Genomic DNA, 26,082 nt, shown 5'->3' with positions numbered 1-26,082 from the left:
TCGAAACCCAGTGGGAGCGGTGAACTATAATATAATTGACCTCTAAATACCGAGCATCACCACCCTTCTCCCCCCCCTCCAGATTTTGATTACAAGTTGTAAAACACACAAGGCAATGGATGTAAAAATTATTTTAATCATTTGCTGAAGAAACCATCATTAAAATTACGAGATACAGGAATAGTCATATCTTGCAACACAAGCGTCAATTAACCCAACAATCCTTTGTCATCATTAATATTTTTCTATAACATTTGTCATTACTTTACAAACCAATACCTATTTATTTTTACGACCTAAATTACAACCGTGTTTCAAAACTTTGGTGATTTCACCAATAAAAACATACTTCAAAAAACTGTGAAATTTAGATCGTATAGATATAGATATCTTTGTATTATTTGCAAGCTAAATACAGTTCTAGTTGGAATCTTTAAAACTACGTTTACAAAGGACCATTTATCGTAGCTACTTTCAGGTTTTCGTTGGGACAGAATAGTGAAATTATAACAATTAATCAATTGATAATAAACTAGCAGTGAACCCCGAAATTTTCTAGACAAATGGCAGTTTATAAACGTAGATTTAAAGATGACTTTTTAGATAAACAACCCTCATACAATATTTAGTTAGACACACGTAAAAATCTCGCAGCAAATTTACAACAAACGAACAAAGAACTTGTGTTGCAGGTTTGAAACAGTATGCCCGTTTTTACGTGTGTATAAAAATGAAAATATTTGTTTGTGAAAACGCCAGGTAAATTGATCATTGAAAAGCTTTTGGTCCGTTCGTTACTCCTGCGGTAATCACTGCAACAAACTTAAAAAGTCTCCAGCCTTTTTTTCAATAGAGAAAAAGCGACCATTTTTAGGATAGTGAAGATGACAAACTTTCCAATCATTTTTTTAACTACAACTTGCCCGAAATAACGACGGACCAAAAGCTTCAAATAATAAATTCACACGGCGCTTTTTCTAACAGATATTTAAAGTATTTGGTAATCTAGCCAAAAGTAACATTAGTTTTTAAGAGAGTACAAAATTTGTCATAATTATTATAAAACAGTACTGGTAATAAAATTATCTCACCAATCATTACTGGTGATACAATAGATTTATTTCATAATTACTCATAATTTAAAATATTTTATCCAGTACAAAATATATTTAAATTTTTAGTAAAGAATGAAATCCTTTCCAAATATTTTCTTAGAGTACACAGTATTGGTTGATTAGTAACTATGGCGCAAAGAAGTGCTGTCATTGGCTAAATGGGAAACGATTTTAACCAATGACAGACAACTGTTTGCCATGACAAATTACGTTATATATATATATAAGTGAGTGCATTCGTTTTAACGTGATCTTACAACGGGCAGAAAAGCGAATTAACGTCAATTGAGCGACCTGTAACAAGACGCTGATATCTTTGAATTGAAAAAGTACGTTTCAAAAACACAAAAAATGTTCCCGCATTTTGTTATACGATCAACAAACGATAAAATACGGCAAATTCTGGCGTCCTAAGGACAGAAATGCGCCTGTATTGAAATTTATGGTTTGCCTCGCGTAAAACAAAATGGTGGTAACATTGTACTTCTGACATCCTAGATATCCGTCAAAGATACAAAGTATCCCCTATTAACCATGATTAACCTCCAGCAAGTTAAACTAAAACTAAGAACTAATGAATGACAGATATTATTATTCAAATTAATAAATTATACAAATTCATCACCGCTGTTGGGTTCTGCATTGAAATATAGTCACTGTTAAAAACTTCACCAAAAAAAATACGACCTTGTTGTGTTTTGCGGGGAAATTCACCACAAAAATTTTAAATTGAAATTTCTCAAGAAAACGCCGGCTTTATATAATATAAATATCACAGTGGAAATATAAACTTCGCTATTGCTCTTAAATGCTTATGCTAATAGATTTTGAAGACCGAATGTCTTTTTCTCAATACAATTCTAACTATTTTTTCTCAAGTAGTATTTGGATTTTGCATATACCGTAGAAAAATGTCAGATTTTGAAAAATATTGAAAGAAGTTGGCGGACGAACTGAGAAGAACTGAGGGTAGTTTTTAACAAAGACAAATTCAAAATATCCCCCACGCAACGGTGATGTTACATGCAATCTATGCTCAAAATGAGAAAATTTTCTCCTAAAAATATTGCCTTACTAAAATGCCGTTAATATTGGCAGATAAGTAAATCAGACACAATAATATATTACAATGCGCACAGTGCCTGCATTAGATTAATCCCAAATGAACGTAGATAACACCCTTTGAAGGCATGGTTTACCCCGACTGATTATACTATTTTTCGAGTTTCAATCGATGTTATCTAGTGCCTTTTATCAACCACGGGCATTAGCTTTAAATGAATTTGATTTAAACTTTATCAAAATGGCAAGGAGTTGAGATGTTTTGAACTAATAAAATGGCTAGACCTCGCTTCTCAAAGTGACAGATATTTTCCGAGCAGATTTCGTTAAAGATTGGAACATTACACGTGAAATGACACGCTCTCAACTCCTAAGGATGAAACCCACCCACCAACCCTATTGCAGGTCAACTACGCCTCAAGGCCTGAATCTGCATCAGGCTAAGTGCACCCCTCCCTCCCCTCCATAGCAACAATATAGGAAATTTTTGGTATAAGTTCATGATAATTCGCAAGCCTTGTTTAATCAACTAGCACCACACGACATTCAGACTTTGCTAACAACTACATTCTAACTCCAAAAGGATCAATTCTCTGTCTAACATCGCCGCGTAAACGACGCACAGAAATTGCACCAGCATCACGAATAATAATTGTACACATTGAATTGCAAGGAAATTTCCAAACGGAAACACGGCGGATGCGGCGAATTCCTGTGGATGTTAGAAACATCAAATCGATCCTCGCTACAAGTTTATATCAAACTAGCTAATACATATATATATATATATATAATTATACAGTAGAGATCACCTCCCGTCCGCCTAACGCTCGACAAAAAAACCGCCGTTTTTTTGTAGACAAATACCTTGAATATGAGCTGCGTGACATTTCACAATAGAGCTATATCGCCAGAGATGAAATGACGCTGACTCATACGTAATGATATCTTCTATGAAACTGTACCAAACGATATCCAAATACATTTAACTAGTCACACAAAACCATGTCACGTGACGCGCGCCCCCATTCCCTTGACCGCTGACAATCGCCACGCACCGAAGGAACGTCATGCAAGCGAGAGCAGAATTCTGCTTTCAAAACAAGAGAAGAATTAGTAGTTTATAAATGATCGATGTTGATGTAATCTTGCACTCGAGTGCGTCGAGAAAGAGCCACATTGTGTTACGATTCCCGTTTTAGTAAAGCATTGATTTTCTACGCAACACGATTAGTTCAGAAATGCACGATTTTGATGATTATGTTTTCTGATTTCCAGTCAGTCAGTCAAAGAAAGATTTATTCTTGCAAAGAAATTCTCCCTGTCTTACGTAGACTTGCTGAGTAAGAACGTATTTATCGAAAAGGTGCATTGCATGTTATTTATCGTGTTGCAAGACTTCGTTCCAAAGCCAGTTTCGTGAAGGCAGAAAAACAGTTTCCTCTCAGATGTGAACGATTGTCAGCGATAAAACAACAACGAAATTCACCTGCTTAGTCGCTTACGTTTGTTTTGAGCCCCGGCGACATATCTACTTGGATCGTTACGTTTTCTGACAATAATCTTTGCTTTATTTGTACCAATCACTAACCTTTTGCTCATATCATTGTCCCCACTCTCCTCCTGGTCGTCAGCCTTCCCTTCGACGTCCACATCGACGTCTTTATCATCGGCCTCGTCGGACGTCGCTATGGTAACCTGCTCACGTGATACCTCTGGCGTCGCCATGGTGACGTCACGCCTCGCGTCGTAGTACTCGGACGTAATCATTGGCGTTACTCCGTTTTGAACGAGAGTGGGATGGTGGATGGCCTGGCTGGGATAACCGTAGATGTATGTGGGCTCCGGGCGATATACCTGCGGGACACCGCCGCGATCACGTGCAATCACTGGTACGCCACATGTGACGGGCACGTGGACAATTCGGCCAGGAGCGTCGATGACCGAGACCTTCTCAACGCCGCTGTCCACAGCCCGTACAACAGAGCCCTGATCCTTGTGTTTTTGACTGATAAAATCATTTTGAGTATCACCGTGCGAAGCTCGACGACAAGAGAAGTCAAAATCTCTTCTGGCGTCGCACTCAAGGCCTTGAATGCGATCAAGAAGATTCTTGAACTTCCCTTTCCAAAGGAGAACTTCTTTCTGGAGATCTGCGATGAGATATTTTTCCTTCACATGATTCTGAACCTGGTCGAGCCATTTCTTCTCCATCCCATCTCGTTCATCCTCAACATCACGCAGCCTCTTTTTCAACTTGTCCATTTCATACTCACGTTCGCCAACCTAAGTCGAAAAGCAACAATGGCATCTTTCGTCAACAGTTATGGCAGAACTGTTCTTCCTGGAGGTCCAGTAAGGATCATCTCTTATTGATCCAGTGTACTAAAGGAGGAAACCTAAACTCAACTAACTTTATTTATACTGGATAGCTCTATCAGTTCTAAACTGTTCTTCCTAGAGGTCCAGTAAGGATCATCTCTTATTGATCCAGTGTTACTACAGGAGGAAACCTAAACTAAACTAACTTTATTTATACTGGATAGCTCTATCAGATCTAAACTGTTCTTCCTAGAGGTCCAGTAAGGATCATCTCTTATTGATCCAGTGTACTAAAGGAGGAAACCTAAACTAAACTAACTTTATTTCTACTAGATAGCTCTATCAGTTCTAAACTGTTCTTCCTGGAGATCCAGTGTAACTACAGGAGGAAACCTAAACTAACTTGGACACCATAATAAAATACCGAGTCTCTGTAATACCTTCTGCATTTGATTATATTCGTGATACTGCAGGCCATTATAATGCTTAGCAACGACGCCATTCAGAGCTCGTATCTCAGTCGACTTGACGCCGCCCTCAGCAGTCTCAAGTCTCTCCTGTTTGATCATCGTTTGTGAGGGGGACTGGGGATAGCGGTCAATATGCCCAGAGTCCATTGGCCGGCCGCCATGTTCGCGGTAATCCTCGGGAAGGTCATTTTGTTCCACGTGATAGCCACCACCATTGACGACAGTACTCGGGCGTTGTTCGTAATCGATCGATCTTCGCCGTGATTGCTCGGCTTCTTGATCGTGGTTCATTGCTAGACGAACGAGACCATGTTAACATCGATGTAAAGAACAGCCATACCGTATACACAACGTAAACAAGTAACACAATTGGAAGTGTATATTTCGTTTGCTAAAAACGGCCTATTTTACAAGCAGAAGCATTTTACTATACAGACTGTGGCAGTACGACAAAAGATGAATAAGATTTGAACGGAATCGTTCGATAAACATATCGAGAAATACAATAATGGATGAATAACCTTCAATTGTTGAGAGTCTCTTGGCTGTATTGATCTTCGCCTTTCGTTTATCCAGAATCATTCGGTATTTTTGTTTCGCCTCCTGTAAACTGACTTCACCCCGCTCAACTTTGCACATGATATCATATGTGTACTCTTCATTACCACGATCAACAAACTGAAAAATACTCTGCTTCACAGGAAGACCTTTACTCATATCTTTCAAGAGACCGAGCCTAGAAAGGGAAACATTTTTTATAAATTAACTTCACAATAGTTCTGCACTGTTCTTCCTGGAGGTCCAGTAAGCATCATCTCTTATTGATCCAGTATTACTACAGGAGGAAACCTAAACTAAACTAACTTTATTTATACTGGATAGCTCTATCAGTTCTAAACTGTTCTTCCTAGAGGTCCAGTAAGGATGATCTTCTATTGATCTAGTGTTACTACAGGAGGAAACCTAAACTAAACTAACTTTATTTATACTGGATAGCTCTATCAGTTCTAAACTGTTCTTCCTAGAGGTCCAGTAAGGATGATCTTCTATTGATCCAGTGTTACTATACAGGAGGAGACCTAAACTAAACTAACTTTATTTATACTGGATATCTCTATCAGTTCTAAACTGTTCTTCCTAGAGGTCCAGTAAGGATCATCTCTTATTGATCCAGTGTTACTACAGGAGGAAACCTAAACTAAACTAACTGTATTTATACTGGATAGCTCTATCAGTTCTAAACTGCTCTTCCTAGAGGTCCAGTAAGGATCATCTCTTATGATCCAGTGTTACTACAGGAGGAAACCTAAACTAAACTAACTGTATATTGGATCTATCTTCTATGCTGAGGTCCAGTGTTACTGTACTACAGGAGGAAACCTAAACTAAACTAGCTTTATTTACACTGGAGCTTTTAGTAAAGCTTACCTGTATTTTTCCATGATTGAAACAGCTCGCTCCCAGCACCGGTTGCTCATTTTAGCAACGGCATAATAATGACACAACAATTGACTCATATCACGATTACCATCCTTCAGCCAACTTCGGAACTTCACGGCGTAGTACTGTCGTAGTTTTCGCATTTCTTCCCGGGGAGGCTCGTCGATACCTTCTCTTTTCCCACCAAATTCGTACAGCTTGAAACGCATCTCTTTGACTGTGGGCTCGAAGTCTGGCGGCCATGGACTGTCGTTGATGATATTTTTACCAGATGGAACGTAAACTTCATTCTTTACTTCAGTCTACAAACAAAATGAAATTTGATATAACAATTTTGTAACCAATACAAAGAGATTTCTTGATGTATAGCGTACATTATTTTAGGCGGTTGTTACACAACATATTATGGATGTTATCAGAAGAATTTGGCACTATGGCTCTTGGTTATATTGGAGCAAGTTATTCTTTTGAATATCTCGATCTGTTCTAACTAGAGTTCCAGTAAAGATAATGTCTTATATGGATCCAGTGTTACTACAGGAGGAAACCTAAACTAAACTAACTTTATTTATACTGAATAGCTCTATCAGTTGTAAACTGTTCTTCCTAAAAGTCCAGTAAGGATCATCTCTTATCGATCCAGCGTTACAACAGGAGGAAACCTAAACTAAACTAACTTTATTTATACTGGATAGCTCTATAAGTTCTACACTGTTCTTCCTAGAGGTCCAGTAAGAATCATCTTTTATCGATCCAATGTTACTACAGGAGGAAACCCAAACTATAAATACTTTTTTACACTGCGATTGTCCGCGCTTACCGACATAAAAGGATCATGACAAACAAGAAAATCCAAATTATAATCCATAACAAACAACAAGTCTCGGACAAACAGGAGGAAGAGAGCAACAAAGAGAGCAGAATTCGTTTACATTTACCACATTCGTCTACTCTGGCGATGGAAAATATCGTGGCTGGCGGAAACAAGAAATTTATTTTTGCATGCATGTCAAAGATATTGCCTGGTTCCTTGTCGTTGCGGGAATCCAAGGGCAGTCTTCCGAAAGTGTTTATCAGAGCGAAACGCATGGCAAATGTTTGCAAATATACAGCTTGATCGTATCAAAATTTTCAGTTAAATTCGTGAACATAAATACTACAAAACACCGCGGCCTCGGTCCGAAAATTGTTTTGATAATTGTACCGTTTTAAAGCAAAAAAAAAGCGAAGGGTGCACTTAGATTCAAAGGCGGGAATGCAAGCAAATATCCGCCCTGATAGTTCACATTTTACTGCATCGTTCAACTTCTTGCACGAAAGATTGTTGTGGATTATGATATACGATATCGAAAATTATCAACTTTTTACAAAACGAGGGAGTTGTAGTCGTTTGTTTTGAGAAAAATTCCATATGGTATGATTGGAGAGTTACATGATGCTGCATGCTGATTATATAGTTGCATGACTGCCAAACAAAGTCTTATCTTGGTAAGACTGATATATCTTCACCTGGGTCTAGGCTGTTCGTAACTACAGCAATGGCAATCGAGAAATTACGAGCAATATTTTAAAAACCTATGACAAATTACGAAAATATTTCGAGCTGCAAGCAAAAAAATCAAGCTTATTTCCGCTACTTTGAATGATAACGTTTGAAAACGTTGTTTTCAAATGCGATGGATGAAATGCGATGGATGTAATGCGATAGTTTCATGCGATGATATAAATACAAATGTATATTCCACGCATATATTATATATGTCTTGAATTCTTTGTCAAGGCAAAGAAAAACATTGCAAAGTGGAAAATATTGATGCACATGTATATGTAATGCAAAGCAGCCCATCACGAACGTCAGGTGTATATGTCATCACTGCTTCTTGTGAAAGCATTTGTTGGCTCTTTGTTTACGTTTTTCCGCAAATAAACATCCCCCGGTACTTAAGCGAACAAAGGATATTTTTTATAATTCTGCTTGGGCTGTTTTCCAGCCAATATTTAAGGAAACTGCATACAGGTTCTGTGTAGTTTCAACGGTCGAAACAAAGAACCTTCAAAGATTCCTTGTTGTACAAATTAAGACAAGAATTCAGACGGGGAGACTGCTTTGAAAAACAAGATGAATTTAAGTTTTAAACTCGATCAGAAGGAGGTGTAACGTAAATTGCCTTTAAGTCATCAGGCCGAGTTCAAACGTTGCACGTCAAAATTTGAACAACTTAAAAGCCTTATATATTATATTCACCACAAAATTGATGGGTTTCCGACATACGTTGTGTAATGCATGCAAAATAAGGTAGCTACTATATTTACATGCATATAGGGATAAACTTTCTTCAGTTAATCATATAAAACGGCGCCTGCTTGCATGCCTGGCTACGAAACTACAAAATCATACGAAGATAATGAAAAACCAAGCGGTTGTCCTTTGCAGGACAGTAAGAATGATGGAGTATAGATTAATGAAGAAATAAGAGACAGCCGTTCACTGCATGGGTCTTTTGGGTGGAATTTCCAGTTAATAAGGGGAAATGAGAGGAATCTTCTCACTGGATTTCTAGGGAGACTTTTCCATTCGATAAAGAAAAAAGGGTATAGCTTTTGTAAATATTAAGGACGACGCAGAAATAAAGGTAAAGCAAGTTCTCCTGACGTAGAGCCTCAGGTGGAAAGGTCGAGAGGTATTTTTGTCTATTTCAGAAGGTTGTTATATCGCATATGATGACAAGTGATTAGAAAGCGCTGCTCATGCATAGGTTACGCTTGAACGTAGTGGACTCGAGTTGTGATTCTTTGAGAACGAGTTGTGAATAAAGACATACGAATACAGTCTACTGATTGCATTTCAAGGGCAAATTGAATCATGTCTCCCCACAAACAAGCTCATGAAGTCGAACACAAGTGTCCTCGCAATTGATAGAAATCTTGGAGCAGGTGATAAGACTGCCGTTCAAGAGCGAATGGACGCGAAACAAAGCAAAAAATGAAAGCTTGGTTTGGAAGTATTTATGGCATTCTGCCCGCCGTCTTCACGTGAAACATGTGGGCTAATCACATGTACACAGCGTGACACCCTCAACCTCGGGCGCCACATTGACGGCGCCTTACAAGACGTTTACAACCAGCATAGCATTTTATCATGATAGAGGAATTTCATTGAAAAAAAAAGCACTCGTCCAGCACATTCCACATTGTTCTACACCGTGCCCATTTAGACCCAAAAAACGCAAAATAATTACGTAAATTGTAAATGAAAGTTATCCGCCCTCCAGCGGGGATTCTCTTTGCAGCCTAAGACCCATCTTTTGTTGACAAAAGTTTTTCAACGAAGCTAAAAATGGAACGCTATGGCACCTGCTGTTCGTCTAAAGCTGGACACGGGTTTAGCATCCGGAACGCTTGTATTTTGCCTTTTGGGCACAATTTCAACGTTGAAAATCAAAATTATATCGAGTCGATGTGAAGAAACGATTGAATTGGGCAGGCAGCTAGCTAGCCAAGTGTTTTTACTACAACAAACCATGTAAGGTGATACGATCATAAGATTTGTCGTGATCCAAAAAGTGGCTTTGAGGATTGCCTAAAGTTCCCATTACATGCGCCCTAAACCGATTCAATTTAAGAAAAGTACCCCAGAGAGCTAGAGGAAATGCGTGCGAGGATGTGAGCGTGTGGGACTAAACGAGTGCACATGCCGTTGTATTAGAAACGAAAGTCCGGAATTTCTCGATGAGAAATTGCGTGAGTTAGAAGAGATATCGTGACGACATCGTGTCCATTAAAGGCAGGCATCGCTAAGTCTGCCAAAACACTCTAATCCTATTGAAACAGCATATGCACACAGAGTTAATTTAAAACCATCCGTTTCTTTGCCTCACAAACAAGCAATTTGATAACAACTTATTAAAATTAACACACGCAGCACTACATACGCGAATCGCTTAGCACCTTAGCTCGAAATATAATAAACACAAAGTATAATTAGCCAGCCCACGATATAAACATGCGTCAGTGAACACGCAGTTCTTATAAAGAGCAACTCAATTCAGACCCCAATAATGGCAATTTATATATATAAACATGCACGTAAAGGAAAACCTATAGAGAAGCTATGTCTAGCTATGCATCGGAAAAAGATCTTGTGCCATAGTATACCTTGGCTTAGGACTGACGTAAATTTTCAAAATGCCGGGAACGACCAAGGCATTGAAATTTGGAATGAAAAATATTTGCCCTCATATATTTGTCGTGGTATTTTCTTTCTCTAAGCGCGTAAAAGTGGTTATGGAAACAGTATATATATAGCAATATAATTGATACTGGATACATAGTAATGCACTATATGAATGAATGAAAGGGCTTACAGAGAATATGCATTGTTGTAATTCGTTGTGTAATTTCCTATCGATTTAAAGACATTTCTAATCATCAAGAATATAATTACACCTCACTGTTATATATGTTTAGAAAATGGCAATTTAAGCTGTGTTTTTCCACTATTTTTATTGTCAATACGGTGATGGAAAAATGAAACTTTAAAGCCTAATTTAAAAGGGAAAAGAGGATACTTTTTCAGATGATTTAAAAATATATGGTTGGTTTCACACAGACCGCCATATTGTAAACATTAACCACACTGCAAGTCGAAGCACGCGTAAAAAAATAGAAATCAATACGTTTGCCCTAAGTTTATATTTTAGGCTAACCACACTATATACAGCGTAGATGGCATGTATTTTGAACGTAAACGCTTTATAGATAGCTTCGTTATTCGGCACTTGTTGAAAAATGGTTGCGTAGAAGGCCTGAGGTTATTTGATACATAATATAACAACTTCTAAACATTCAGCAAACTGCTATCGTTTCCAAGCGAAACAATTCCATTCATACCCTGTTCGTGAAAATCCTACAGGAATTTACCACGATTAGCACTTACAAAGAAGAAAATTATAAAGAATAGACAGAAGCTTTCAAAGTGCTGCTTGTTGATAAGACGGCTGCGAAGCCTCAGGATTTCACATGCATACGATCAATATCATTTTCGATTAGTATTTCTTTAGCGGATTACTCGTTCAAATTGGATACCAAAATGGAGAGGTGTAACCAAATATTCGAAGCGTACAGCTTTGGGCATAGCCTTTCTGTTTATACAAATTACACACACCTCTGATTAAAAATCTCCCACTGGGAGTAAAAGGCAGAACACACAGGTACTATATTTAGCAAAGAAGACACACTCACATTCTTGAATCCGTATTGTAAACTGTGTTCTATCCTGTAGTACATGTTTAGGTCGTTAGGTCGCCACATAAGATGTATGTACGAATTCTGAAGACAGCAACAGCGTGAGATTGAGTGATTGCAACCCTTGTCCCAATGAAAATGGATATCAATAAGGCATCACTGTATAATTGGCGTTAAAAGACGCGCTTGCATCTTCTAGCACGCTACACGCTGGTATAACAAGATTTCTTTCTCCAAATAATTCCTCCCGTTGGGGCAAGCGAATAATAGTCGACGAAATTTCGCTGATTTCCGCTCTTTACGATCGATAAATCAATGATGTACGAGAGTAAGTGGCGGTGGGCCAAGCCTGTAGACTCCCGGTGAAGATTGATACTTCACTTGTATGCAAATAATTTATGTTTGTTGTGTATTTATTTTAACATAATTTACATGTTCAATATGTTTATTCAAGAAGAACGCTCAAGAATTGCCACGACGTCTTCAAAAATGAAAGACATTTAAACCCACGATATTGCGTTGGCGTCTAGGTCATTAGGACACTTGTTCTCACGAAAGAACATTGCAAGAAAATCGGGAAAAAAATTCTATAATTATTCTAAGATTAGGCGCATAAGAGGACAAATATAACTGACTGAACACAACAATCTAAATTATGAGACCAATAATTCTGTAATCAGTAAAACGTGTTGCCAAGATTGATAAAAAATTCCTTATAAGATGATTATATTTTTTTAGAGCCTGACACACGGTCAAGTTTTTATTTCCATTAGGCCAAAAAAATGTCACAAATCGCCAATGGCAAAAGGCTAGAAATTTCACAAGCGTCTGTTTTATTTGGAACATTCAGGGCAACAACCTGTAACGCTGGTACATCGCGAAGAAGCTCAACATTTCAAAACACAAATTCCAAAAGTAAATTCGTCAACATATGCAGGGAAAGAACACTCTAGTTTGGGGTCTGGACATTGTCGAGTGGCGACGGAAAGAGATCGTAAACTCGAGAACTAACAGGGTACGAATACGTAGTCAATGACGTCCAATGACGTAAGTCGTCAACAAATATTTTTGTGAAAGAAACATTAAATGTTGTGGCAATATTTTTGACGCTGTGGCCAACCAATATATCGTTAAAACATGGCTTTTATGAATGCAAAACATGGGCTTTATGAATTCTTTGCATAACTTTCAACCTAGCAATAACGTCATGCATCTAGTTAAGTTGCTTAACAACACCGTCGTAATATCAATGAAATTTTTGTGAAAATTTCGCAACTTTTTCTCACTGAAACATTAAGTCAGCAACGAATCTTATTCCATTACGAATACCTAGAGAATCCTAGGATTCCATTGCATTTCAATAACCTACTATATATACTTCAATAATAGCTACACTTAACCAAATATATAAGGACATTTCTAGGTGATGAGATAAGACTCTATTTCATGATACTAAAAAACACCCTATGTACCCCTCAAGTGCTCTTTCTATCCATATGAGTTGTTGTATGTTCATGTATCTACAGTATACGTGTTCACATGTGTCCACATTTACTAATTTCTGTCCATATTCGCTTCTGTTCTATACAGATTTAGCCTTTCTCGAAGAGTGAACTTCGAAACGCAATAGGAAAGAGCAGTGGGAGAGGCTACGGGGTCTATTTGTGGGGGGTAAGACTCCCTTGAGTGACTTTTGTATCTAAAATGCACTTGTGTCTACAGAAGCATTACATTCATCAGCAGCAAAAATCACGTCTCTCTTTCAACGACGTGCATATGATATAAAATTCAAAAAAAGATAAAATCAATTTTTGTACTCAAGTGCTGGCCTAACTTGTATGAGGATAAGGAATCCTTTTGATGAGAAATATCTTTGATTCTTATCGTATTACCGGTGACAGCCTTCATTTATCACCAAATTCCTTGTAAATATTCAAGTGTTTTACTGATAGATGTGTAAAGAATAACCGTTCCTTTGTAATATTCGTTAATAATTGTAGCAAGAGTCAGCTAAGCAGTTCATTTATTGTTAACTGTCTGCACATTCAGAATCACAGAAGAAAAACTAGCTAGAAGTTGTCTACGGCGAATTTATATACAAGTTCGTCGCTTCCTCGATGGACAAACAGTCCAGAATTAACAACGGCTGCATGCAAGGGAAACTACAGTCAGCGCCCTCGATGGTTATGTACATTTTCGGAGCAAATTCCCTGCTGTTTGCTCACGCCATCTGACGAAACTCTTAGAGAAGTTGAGGCACAGGAGAAGCAACTTAGATGGGTTAGAAGCGCATGCATTAGTGTCACTAGAAACCATCCATGACCTCGACTTGATGTAAAACAGGTTTAACCCACTAGTAGAAGACAGTGCGCTGTAAAATACCCGGGTAAAACCGGTATTAATTAAACACGTCTCGCAGATCACATGATTGAGAAGTATATATCGAAGCAGACGATTGTTTTATAAATAGCCCAAGAAACAAACCCCTGATAAACACAATCTTCACACACGGGACCTAAACGTTACTTGGGAGTAATCTTTGGGCCATACAAATGCGCACTGGCATGATATTTTTTATCAGAAGATCTGCGCACAGAACAGCATAAACAGGATATTGCGGTTAACAATTATTCAGGATTTACTTTGTATGCAAAGGTCAAGTAGGATTTCCGTACAACTCGTGCTGTCTGCATAAAGTGTTTTCATCTTTGGATCATGATGACATTTGCACGCATTAAAGTCCAAGTAAACATTTGAAGCACTCGCGTTGCGCAACCAAGCTGATACAGGCGAAATCTGTGTTCGATACCTGCCAACGTCGATTGGGCTGCCACAGACAAAATGCCGACATCGAGTAATATTGCAGCACAATGTTTACACATCTCTAAATTACACTGGAGCAATGCTCAAGCACTGTGCAATATCAGGACAACCGCCCACCCAATACTCGGTAAAACCCACCCAATTGATGTTTAAAGTCGTGAATGATTTCTGACTGCTGACAATTAACACTTTAGTATGCATGTACTTCTTATGAATTATCTGGGAGATTTCTTGTCAATATCAATTGCATTTTCGCTATGACACGTCGTGTAACCCGCCCAAACGAGATGTAAAGACAACAGGATTCATGGTTGCTGACAAGAAACACTCCAGTGAATTCACTTCTCATTCAGCTATCTCATAGAGCTCAGTCGCATTTCCCGCCAAGCGCCTTTCGTGATATTTCTTCAAGCATGGAATTATTACGTAACGTTTTTCTGATTTAGGAAGAGCCCGCATTTGTCTAGCTCTCGGTTAGCAGTGAGATTTCTGTATATCATGCAGCAAGTCCTCCTATAAGGCCTGTAACATGAAGTACTACCTCTGCTCAAAAGTCTAAGTGAAGGTATCTACAATGTTTATAAATTGCCTGGTATACTTAAAATATCCAAAATGCTTATCTTACCATTAACATAATGATTAAAATGATAACGAATACAAATCAGACATGGCGGCCACAATATTATCAAACGACACGTGTAATATTGTAATTGTAATCATGTATACGTGTCACATTGAGCTCTCTATATACTTTAAAACCTGGACCAAGAGGTTTTGATAAAAACCAAGATGGCCGCCGATATGTATATACGACAGCAATTTTAAATAAATCACACGTATGACATTGAATTGGTTATATCTCTATTACACATGGGTTAAAAATAGGTTCATTTATTCACACATTCATTCTGACGTTGAGTTGGGGCCTGTAATCGTAAATGTTCGGCAAATATTTAAAAAAAATGTTCATAAATATTCATACAAAACAGTTTTATTGATCATGAATGCTCCAGTGCAGCCCTTTCAATGAAAAACTGCTTTTATACAAGTTCACTTAAAATAAAATTCTAGTCATTTCTAACACAGCATCACTAAACGAGTTACTCGTGTGGAAGTTAAAACAAAAAAAAATAAAGTAAAGAAATGGTTTCCTAAATTCGCTCTCCCCACTTCAGATCATATATAGTGCTCACTGGCAAATACATAGAAGCAAAAAACCCCAGCTTGAAAAACTATGGTAAAAGAGCTATTTACTGGCCAAATTTTGATGTTATATTTTGACTTCTCGACATTCTTTTGTGATACTGAACCACAGGGACTTAAGAAGGTTTCAAGTTTTTGAAAAACCCAGAATATTACTTTCTACAACTTTATACAACTTTAACGGAGCGTGCAGTGAGGGACTTTAACATCTAATAGCAAAAACTTACCAACATTTCACAAAAGTTCCAGTAAAAATCCATGGGTCTATAGTGAAATATGCCGTGCAAAGAAAACGCGAAACTTTGATGCTATCTTCAACGGCCAACACGAACAACATGCTGGATTCGATGGCCGGCGAAATTAGCAAAAACCACAACACCGAAACAATAATAAAATCCACCATTTGACGGCCTCATTTTGAAACTACAGACAGCGCGAGGAGCCCATGGAAGCGGCTTTTAAAGTAATTAAGTTGAATTAGCTAGAGTATTCTACAATGTACACGATGCTCGTACAACAAAAACAAGAACTGAGTCTAGACAATGAAAAATCTGTAATCAAAGATCATCTATGGAAAATTATTAAAGGAACATGTAAATTTTTCCCCGTCTGCTGATAAGACGTAAGAGGCTAAAATCAAGTGTACCATTTGTTATTTACAAGGCTTTCTCGTTAAACATTCATGTCGTTTATTGTAACGAACTTAAATTGGCAAAACAGTGCAAGATTCTCATATATCTATAGTTACAGGCCGCCCTATTTTCAAACTTCATCTCTGCATTAAAAGGCTCTCCGTAGGAATTTACTGTATTTACTGATAGCTTGCTTAGCATTGCTGTTCCTGCGAATGCCGGCATATCGCACTTAAAATCTGAATTCACAAATATAATTTGCGCGGAATGTGAAAGTTGTTCTACCAGGCGCTTGGGAAATGTTTATCATGTGTTTATAATGAAAAAGACGAAACGGGGTTTAGTTATCACTAGCATTAATTGTAGCTGAATATTGAGTGTGAATTTTGGAAGAACACACCAAATTGGGCCAAGTGAAAGTGTTTTCAAAGACGCCTCGGGCTGACAATGTATAATACGACTTCTTGGTTGAGTGGGACAAAGGGTAATTCCAAAGCATGTCCAAACGGACCAAACCTACCCTGTTGCAAAATTCAACAGAAAACCAACGACTTAAAAGTCATTTTCACCCCTATAGCTTCTAGAGAAGGCATTTTCAAGTCATTTTGTTCTAGCTTGTTTCAGATAAGATGCCCTGTTTTGCTAGGAGTTATCTTGAAAGACAGTAGTTTTTCAAGCGTACGTCACAGATCTGAACCACAATATGTCAAAGTACACGCGCGGAACAGTAAATATATACACAGGCGATTAATGAAAGCAAACATCGACAGCATGCCCACAACATCTGCTTTGGTTCAAAGCAAATATCTGATCTACGGGGCCGCCCGTATCGGAGAGATTGATCTTCGCGTTTGAATTAAGAAAATGGGAAGGTGAACAAAGAGGGTAATGTGGGATCAAAGGGGGAAATTGGAGCAAAGACGGAAATATGAGAGCAAAGAAGGAATCATGGGAGTAAAGAGGGAAATCAGGATACATTTGCTTATAGTGTTCCGTCTCAGATAACTGATGCCGATGTGGTAGGAAAGGAAATTGAGAAATTTATGAAATTAGTCGAGTCTAACAGCTCAAAGATACGGGCCTAGCTGCTTGGTCAATTTATAGTCATTTATTTCGTTTGCCGGAAAACAAAGGAATAAGCATTTTACCTTTGCATTTAGGGAGTCTATTTCTGTATATGGTGTAAAGAAATAGATTCGTGTGAAAACATAGAATAGAAGATTCAAGAAACATACACAGCAGTTATTCAGGAAGTCTATTTTAAATATAGCAAGATATTTCGAGGAATCTGCTATCCCAGTGCGAGCCAAGATATTGACACAAAATACACTGTCACTGCCCCATAAATCATTTCATTTTGAAACGAAATCCTTAGATCAAAGATGCTTCGCTGCCTAATCGACAGTGAACCTGCAGAGGCGAAATTTATCAGATATTTCTCAAGAAAACATTTCTCATTATATTTACTCGATTTGTACAAAGGAAATTAGTCGAGAAAATACCATCCATAGCAATAGCTATAGGAATCAACCCTCTCACAACCACCCACACAAAAATTGCTTTCTGTGCCGAAAGAAATATGCCAAAGACAAACGCGAAGAATGCCGATAGATGATTGAAATTGACGTCAACCGCAAAGCATGACTCCTGGCATGTCTTAGAAAGAACCAACTCAGGGGTAACCAAAGAGACGCGACGAAGCATTTACCGACTGACGTAGGTATTAAAAATTTAAACGTAAACATACGCCTGTTCATATTCTATACACGCAATATCATGAGCACTTTTAGAATTCATTCACACCTTCTTTAGAATACAAACAGCAAAGATATTGCAATCCTTCGAGTTGGTTCTTATCGACATCGTATCACTATCGGTCTCCTCAGAAAACTAAAATACAAGCTTATCGTTCGTGATACAAGCGTGTAATCCAAAGCGACATCACGTAGCCATCATATACTAGTATAGGATTAGATTCTAAATAAAGCGACAAGCGTCGTTTTGTGTTTCTATAAAAAGCGTTTGCAAAAAAGAATAAGCACTCGAGCTCGACTCCCGAGTCACGATTGTTAAACAAATCGCTAAAATATTTCTAAAAGCCAAATCTTCAAACTAAAATGTTTTACTTAGACTCAATGACTCATAGTTACAAACCTCAAAATGGCGGTGAAATTCTATCAAAATACAGAAACATGAATTCAAAGACTGGCAGTGTATTTGTACTGATAATAAATACACTTAATTTCATTAAATGAAGATATTTTTATCACAATTCCTCACGCATGCATGCAATAGCAAATATTACATCATAGTCACAGACAAAGTTTGGATATTGTTTTCAAAATGAACTCCACGTTTGAGTAAGAATACAATATTAATGACGAGCACACAGTTTTGATCATGTCTTCCCTGGCTACGATTATTTTTTTTGGTTTTTACGAGCAATATTCGGATTTTTGCTTTTATTAACTATTGTTAATAGCTATGTCTATGGCTATGGACCATGTTTCCGGCAGAGTGCTCGAGTGTATGCAGAATCGTTATATTATTATTTTTTGAAATTCGATCCTTGCATTCGATGGGCGAAATCTAAAACTCGAAGAAATTCCCTGTGAGCGAAATATTTCCAAAATTCTCGAAGACGACTTCCGGCAAACCACAGTCTTAAAAATGATGGATCAAATTTTCACAAAGGCATATGCTGGCATTGTTAATTAATTTGCTGCCGGAAACCTCATGGCGTGTCTAGCTTCTATATTTCGACAGTTAAGGATTAGTGCTGATATACACGAAGGCTTAAAGCAGGTTTAAGAATTATAATTTATAAAATTTGTACAAAGATTGATGAACACAAAGCTCCCCACATTCTACAACCTCAATAAAGCACTCCGACTGAACATGAAGCAGAAAAAATGATTATAAAATAAACATATATATAATTGTATTAATTTCAGTTGTCGCTATAAATAACTACAAATTCAGTCCGAACTTAACCAAAAATTGACGACATTCAAATACATATGAATGATGTGATAGAAAAATTAAGCCTTTGAATCAACCTGGTTACTTAAAATGAAACATTTCTGCAGTTTTTGTGATATTTTAGGTGAGGAAATATACAACACAGGCTATTATAGGTAACACATAATGGCCTCCAGTGAAATCAAAGAAACTTTAATGGTTTGAAAAACAGGAAAGTGTGCTCCCACGTTAAATAAGCTTCTTTATACTTTATGACGCACAACTTTTGTCTAAACATTTTAGAAAACGAAAAATATTTCACACCAACAGTTTGGTCGAATTGTTAAAATAATTAAAATAATAAAACATCCTAAAGATTTTTCATAGACATGGAAACTAAATGCTAGTAATATAAACATATCTTGTACCATTTAAAGTAATGAGTAATCTGGATAAATAATCCTGCTTTTGTAAGCTGCTATTCAGATTATTAGGCAAATTCAACTCAATTCAATTCAATTCAATTCAAAAGTAATGTGGAAATGTATTAAACGTAATATATTTTAGCTGAAGGTTTCCGGTTTGAAGATTTCTTGCATGAGAAGAGAGAACCAAAAATATCTTAAAATTACTCAAACTAAACCTGCTATAACAAAAACATTTTGAATGGTTTTCATAAACATGCATGAATAATAAATACATGTATAAAATTCACAATAACTAGATGACATCTTAATTAGTATACTAGATAAAACAGCATTCTGGACTTTAAAATATTTGAACACTTTCCTTACACTATCACAGGAAGAGGATATCTGATGTATCACTGTTTAGCTAAGCTATATATATATATATATACTGTATATATAATATAATGTATATATATATAATGCCTTGTTTTAGCCGGTGAATATTCATACATTTGACAACATGAACTACACTTTGTGAATAAATGGCAAGCCTCCCATAAATCCATGATAAATCTAATTGTTTGACTTTCTTAAATAATAGTGAATTAATACTATCAATATCTACCCACCCAAACTCGATGCCTACCTAAAGACAATCTTAATAAATAAATAATAAGTATACATACAAGAACCATTTTCAGAGCACAGTTTTTTACAGCCAGGAAACCTTGACCGCCAATTCTCATTTGCCAATGACCGCAACACAGACGATACTGAATTGATTCTATAAAATTCTGCTAATTTTTACTGGAACACACAGTGCGTCATAAATTGCTGCCGCTTTGTCTCAAAATTATGCAAATGATCTGCCTAATGTATATTGTGAAAGGCCAAGAAAAAAATCGTGGGAAGTCGCACACACCAAGGTCAACAGGAAGATGGGCATTATGACAAGATGGCATGGTCATCTTCTACACCAACAAGCAAGCATACAATCACTAGACATAACAGGGAACTTCTTTTAAATTTGCAGCCTTTCACAGAGTAAACATATTAGGTATATATTGAAGCATTTGCTAGAATTAAACCACATTTACGAGAAACACAAATAAAGTGTCAGACATGGGCTATTTTTGGAATCAATCCATCAAACTATGAATGGCCTAACAGCGTAAAGCATTTTTCATTAGGGGAGTCATTTCATGGCAAATACTGATTATCATATAGTCTGGCTCGTTAGCAGTAATTTACATTATTTTTTAAATGACCATTCATTCCCCATGAAATTTAAGTATTTACCAAACTAAGAAACACCAATGAGGTTTACATCATGAAAAGCAGGCGTCATTATCAATGTATCAAACAACTTCTATCTCCCGCAGACATCTTTAACCACAATGCCTTATGTAACTCTAATGACCTCTGTCTTCCCCAATCAGCACTCAAGATCAAGTCAATGAATTATCATGTAGTGTGTTTCTCAGATATTGAAGTGCTACAGCTATCTGGCTCTTATCAAACAGCTATAAACCACAGAAGAAATAAACAATATTTCTTATAATTCTTCAGCCTGTTTGTGTTCGATCTATGGAAAGTCACGAGACCTGCATCCAATGCTAATGAGTTGGTCTCGTGATGTTTGGAACATTACATTGCCACACACAATGTTCCCATGGTATTTCATAGAATATAACATAAAGCCATAACATAATGTGTCATAAGTGCCAAAGTGCAAGAGGTCAGACAATATAACAGGAACTAGTTATGAAAACCGGAAACATATTATTTCATTTCTCATATTTTAGAAAATCCAAACCAAATGCGGGCGATTGCTCCTAAAGCTTAAAGCATTACTCAGCCAAATTATCATCATCCAACATTTAAACATTGCTAGGTTTAGAAGATGGTTGTATATAATTAACATCATCAGACTGCATTGAATCAAATTCGGCGAACAAATATATTGAGTGACATGCTTTAAGCAGCATGCGAACAAGAATCATGCTTTTACACTTTCTTTTTAACACGGATACTGCCTATCTATGGCCGCAACATGTGAATCAATCAAAACAGAGCATTACTGCATTCTTTGTAATGATTAGGGATGCAGTTAAATATTGTCTGAAGCATTATTGAACTGCGGAATGATCAGTTCGGAGGCTTTGTTATAAATATTTTGAATGAAAGCAATATATGGGGATCTGATATACATTATTAATAAGCATAATATAGCTGTCTAGTGTAAACAAAAATTATCTTTCGTTTTAAAATACACAGCTGCTGTAACAAAGACTAAATGAGTACATAGAAAATAAAATAAACTGCTTCAAACTACGACACTATGGACAAGCATGACTACACATTTTGGTAGAGCGTAAAAATCCTTGAAATAACATAAAGAATGAAAAAATCTTGTGTGTGTGTGTGCATGTATGTATGTGAATAATCTTGCAAGTATTGAAATCTTGATAGGATCAGTGTATCAGATTGGGGGAAGCCTATGAGAAACCCTTGACGGCCGTGGTTGGTCTGAACTGGATGTTTTCAAATCTACACACTGAGGAGATAAAATATTTAATAATTACTGAATATTTGATTTCATATAAAGTAAAGAAAAACCTTCTCATTTTGACCTACAACTTGCAGTCACGTTTTTTTAGCAAATTTAAAAAAAGAGACATCTGCGGCAGACTCTATCATCGGCGGCATCATTTTGCGGCAATTACGAGAAATCCTAATTATGAGAAATTCTCGCAGCATGATGGACTGCAGCCAATCTGATACGGAGCGACATACATTCAGAAATCTACATCTGAGACAATGCTGTAAAGTGGAGCGATAAAAAATTATCGACATAAGTGTCCAAAGAATCAGTGGCTGGCCTGTGTAATTATGCTCTAAAGCACATCTATTACTGGAATAGATTAATGATATGAAAATAAGATAGCTAAGTAAGACATAAATTAGTTAAAAGAAAAATGTGAAAAAATTTAAGCCACTTTTATAGCTATGCCTTTTCAATATACCTTGCGATCGGTCGGTCGATATACAAACACAAGACTGAAATTTCATGTCTTAGTAAATATTTTTCTCAGTCGTCGACTGCTCTCGTTAAGAGTACGCAAATTATTCTTAGAAAGGCAAAACAACACATACTTTATACTTAATGTCAAGATATGTTGTAATCTGGGTGCCTTCAGCCATTATAATCTCCCTGTTATCCATAAATACATTATTTGGGTTGTAATATTCCATTGAAAGATGTTTCATGTTTCCTTGTTTAAACATTTATTTGAATGACGGTCTTTCAAATGTCAACCTGCATTTTTGAACAGGTATTTCTCTTTATTCAAATTAGTATTATAAACTGAGAAACATAATAAAGCCTAATATATTCCTTTTAAAAATGATAAATATAATACCCAGGTAGTTACAGGACTTAGTTTCTCAAGTCATAATATCAACATTCTGGAAAACTTCCGATCAAAATTAAATTCTTAATCTCAGTGCTTTGTTTGACAAATTATCCAAAGATATATAAAGAAATGTAGAGGTATAAATATAGATGGCATTAGAAACACTGTGTTTCGATGAAGACACTACATGAACTTGTATTTGAAATATATTCAAAGAGGACAATGTAGAAAACAAGAAGCTAAACTGGGCAGGTGTCTATTCATATATCTAAACAAAAAGGCACTGCAAGGTTCCGAAAAAGTCGGCCATGTGCGAAGTGGCAAACTTTGATATCTTTTAAAGCCCTAGCTAGGAGCAGTTTACCATATAAGGCGCATAAGTATAATTTCAACCTTCAAACCTTTTCAAGGACAGTAGAAGTCCAATATCCTATTTCAAAATTCTCCGACATTTCTGTTTTGTTATTTGACCCAAAGGGTTAGTCTGCGTTTTAAATTCCAAAACACAATTAGCATTCTCGGATGGCAGGTCAATTAATTAAAACAAGGAAATGAATTTTACATTGTTAAAAGCAAGAAACCTAGCTTAACAAGTGGTTTTAAAAACTGACTTCAAAAAAAGAACCTTTCAAATGAAGAAGAAGAAGTAAACCTGACACAAATTCCATATTATGGATTACGGATTACCAACTTAATTTTATGTTAACCTTAACATAGCCTTTCGAGAACCGATATACAAGGAGTTAAGTTCATGTAAAAAAACTTTAAATAGGACCATCTTAGAAACTTGAGAAAGGAAATGAAATAATCCTTATGACAGCTGAATCAATATCAGATCTCAGCTGGTTTCTAAAAAATGCGAGGAATGCCTAGATCTAATAATGGGTCATTTCTTTCGTATAATTTTTACTGAATGACACAATCAAGAACAAACAGTAAGCTTAAAATTAAATCCCTAAAATTCATATCTCCTACTCGAATTTCAATTGCAGGAAACCAGAGCTGGATAAACATGGCATTAATCTAGCATAAAGGAACAAGTACCCTAGCAGGCGGAATTCGCGGAAATTCGTTGAAACAGGAACTTGTGCGATTCTCGGACACTGACATTTCAATATCCTCGATGTCTAAAGCGCAAGGTCGCCCATTCGCTGATTAGTGGTCAAACCGGAAAGCGAAGTAGGTGGGGAATGAGGCCGGGATGTATGTTCAAGAAACGCCGGGAAATCCGAGAATTTTCCAAATTTGATAATGCGATAGGAGACGATATGCTTTGCCCAAACACATATCAGAATAAACTTCTGCTACCTGATTTTAGCATCAATGAAAGGCAATAAATATTTAAGTAGCCATTGCATAGGTTTCTTGTTATGATAAAAGAAAAATGATCTATGTTTAGATTGCCTCTAGGAATTCACTAATATAATAGTTCTAGAATTTAAGGCTTGAGGTGAAATATTGCTACAAGGTTCATGTTTCGGTGTTGTTTCATTGAAAAAGCGTTTTTGCTTAAAAAGCAAGGGTGAGGGCAAACGTATGCTTCAGTTAATTACAATGAGCCACCCGCAAAAAGCTTTGGCCATTTGTACAGGTATTTTGCACAAATTTTAGTTAATTATCACGCACGAACGTGCTGTAAAATTGCCTTCGAGCATTCATGTGAAGCTTTAGAGATAAAATCAAGTGCTTTTTCATTACGAATTTGCTGAAAGCCTCTTCCTTTTGTCGTGTGTTTTTTTTCCGTTCTTGCCAAGACCAATTTCAAATTTTAAGCAAATTTAAAGTACCATTTCATTGTGAGCACAAACAGCTGGTATAAAAACGTATTACACGCAAGCTGAAAAGCCGCTTTTAGAAGAGCATTTACTTTATGCTATGTTACAGCACACTTGGCTCTGTTTAAGTGAAAATCATTGGTCCATTTCAAAATATGCTTTGTATCTACGCCGCCATATCGAGTACAACCCGTTGCACGATATGTCTTAATATCGTGATGGGGAACTTTTCACCTAAACTTAAAACGGTTTACGATTACAATATGTTCGCGTTGTGAATGCCAACCTCGCTAATAAATGTTGCCTTTTGTAAACAGCTCCGAACAAAGGCGCATATCGATGCTTAAATGTGCATTTTTTAATAAAATTTTGTGGGGAGTATCTATGCTGTTTGAAATTCGTAACACAACAGCCACTTTCCAAAAGCGAGTGCCTTTTAATTACGCTTCGCACTAAAATCGCAAAAGGTTATTTCAAATCGCAGGCATTATTAGTTTAAAGTGCAATTCGTGGGCAATTTTACGCAACACTTCAACAACCCTGTATAAACACCAACGTGAATAGTCGAAATCCTACCTTAACTGGACTTTGATTTTCTCCATAGCCATGACTTGCAGAGACTCCAGCGCGTTCTGGGGAATTTGATGGCGAACTTCCAGTATTTTCCGATAAAGATCCCGTGTAGGAAAGCCTTCTACCGTCGACCTTAGGAGCTATGTGTACATACGAGATCTTATTTCCATCTGTAGTCGCAATGCATGTGCTGGGTTGTTGAACTGCCAACATACTCGCTCTTTCGTAGGCAAAAGAGAGATGCGGTTCACCTTCGCTCGCCCTGCTACGGCTGTTCGAGCTTTCAGACGTCTCCCCAGATTGTTTCTGACTCCAAACGTTTTGTATTACCGGCTCGAAGTTGTCGTTTGTTTCGCCATTTGTGTTCGCGTATTGGAACTCGGTACGCGATACAATTTCGTTCGCTTGCATATCCAAAATATCCGTAGTTAGTATTCAAATTCTCTTCGTGATATTCGCCTCGATTTTACAGCAATATGACACGACCTAATGTAGCAATGTGTTCGCAGAATATCCACGATGTTGCTTGACTCATTAGTAAAAATAAATACTAACAAATATCTTTTCTAAAAATCGTGTCTTCCTTTATAATACAGCGAATCACCATATTGACACCGAAAGGCGAATTCTAAGATT

General features: G+C 37.0%; 1 protein-coding gene across 4 annotated transcripts; it reads right to left on the bottom strand.

Annotated features, from left to right (window-relative positions):
- Positions 1–123: 123 nt before the first annotated feature.
- Positions 124–26,082, bottom strand: LOC114528732. Of its 4 annotated transcripts, none has more exons than XM_028550410.1 (5): positions 25,450–26,082; positions 6,398–6,711; positions 5,491–5,705; positions 4,940–5,262; positions 124–4,463 (listed from the first exon to the last, which is right to left on the bottom strand). In XM_028550410.1, the coding sequence occupies exons 1-5, from the start codon at positions 25,855–25,857 to the stop codon at positions 3,663–3,665; spliced, it is 2,061 nt and encodes a 686-aa protein (XP_028406211.1). In that variant the 5' UTR covers positions 25,858–26,082; the 3' UTR covers positions 124–3,662. The 4 variants fall into 4 exon arrangements, with proteins under 4 accessions (XP_028406211.1, XP_028406213.1, XP_028406212.1 ...); XM_028550412.1 differs by lacking the exon at positions 25,450–26,082 and adding an exon at positions 20,369–20,439; XM_028550411.1 differs by lacking the exon at positions 25,450–26,082 and adding an exon at positions 11,651–12,023.

Source organism: Dendronephthya gigantea, unplaced genomic scaffold (assembly GCF_004324835.1).
Source record: "Dendronephthya gigantea isolate DGI-Jeju-01 unplaced genomic scaffold, DenGig_1.0 000051F, whole genome shotgun sequence".
NCBI classification, from domain to species: Eukaryota; Metazoa; Cnidaria; class Anthozoa; order Malacalcyonacea; family Nephtheidae; genus Dendronephthya; species Dendronephthya gigantea.
This window is presented reverse-complemented; position numbering and strand designations above follow the sequence as displayed.

Bases quoted from the DNA above. Each gene is read 5' to 3' on its own strand.
- LOC114528732 (XM_028550410.1), bottom strand. From the start codon at position 25,857: ATGCAAGCGAACGAAATTGTATCGCGTACCGAGTTCCAATACGCGAAC. The intron at 5,263-5,490 runs GTTATTCATCCA...TCGTTCGTCTAG, and splicing joins GAGACTCTCAACAATTGAAG to CAATGAACCACGATCAAGAA. The intron at 4,464-4,939 runs GTATTACAGAGA...TTTTCGACTTAG, and splicing joins AATATAATCAAATGCAGAAG to GTTGGCGAACGTGAGTATGA.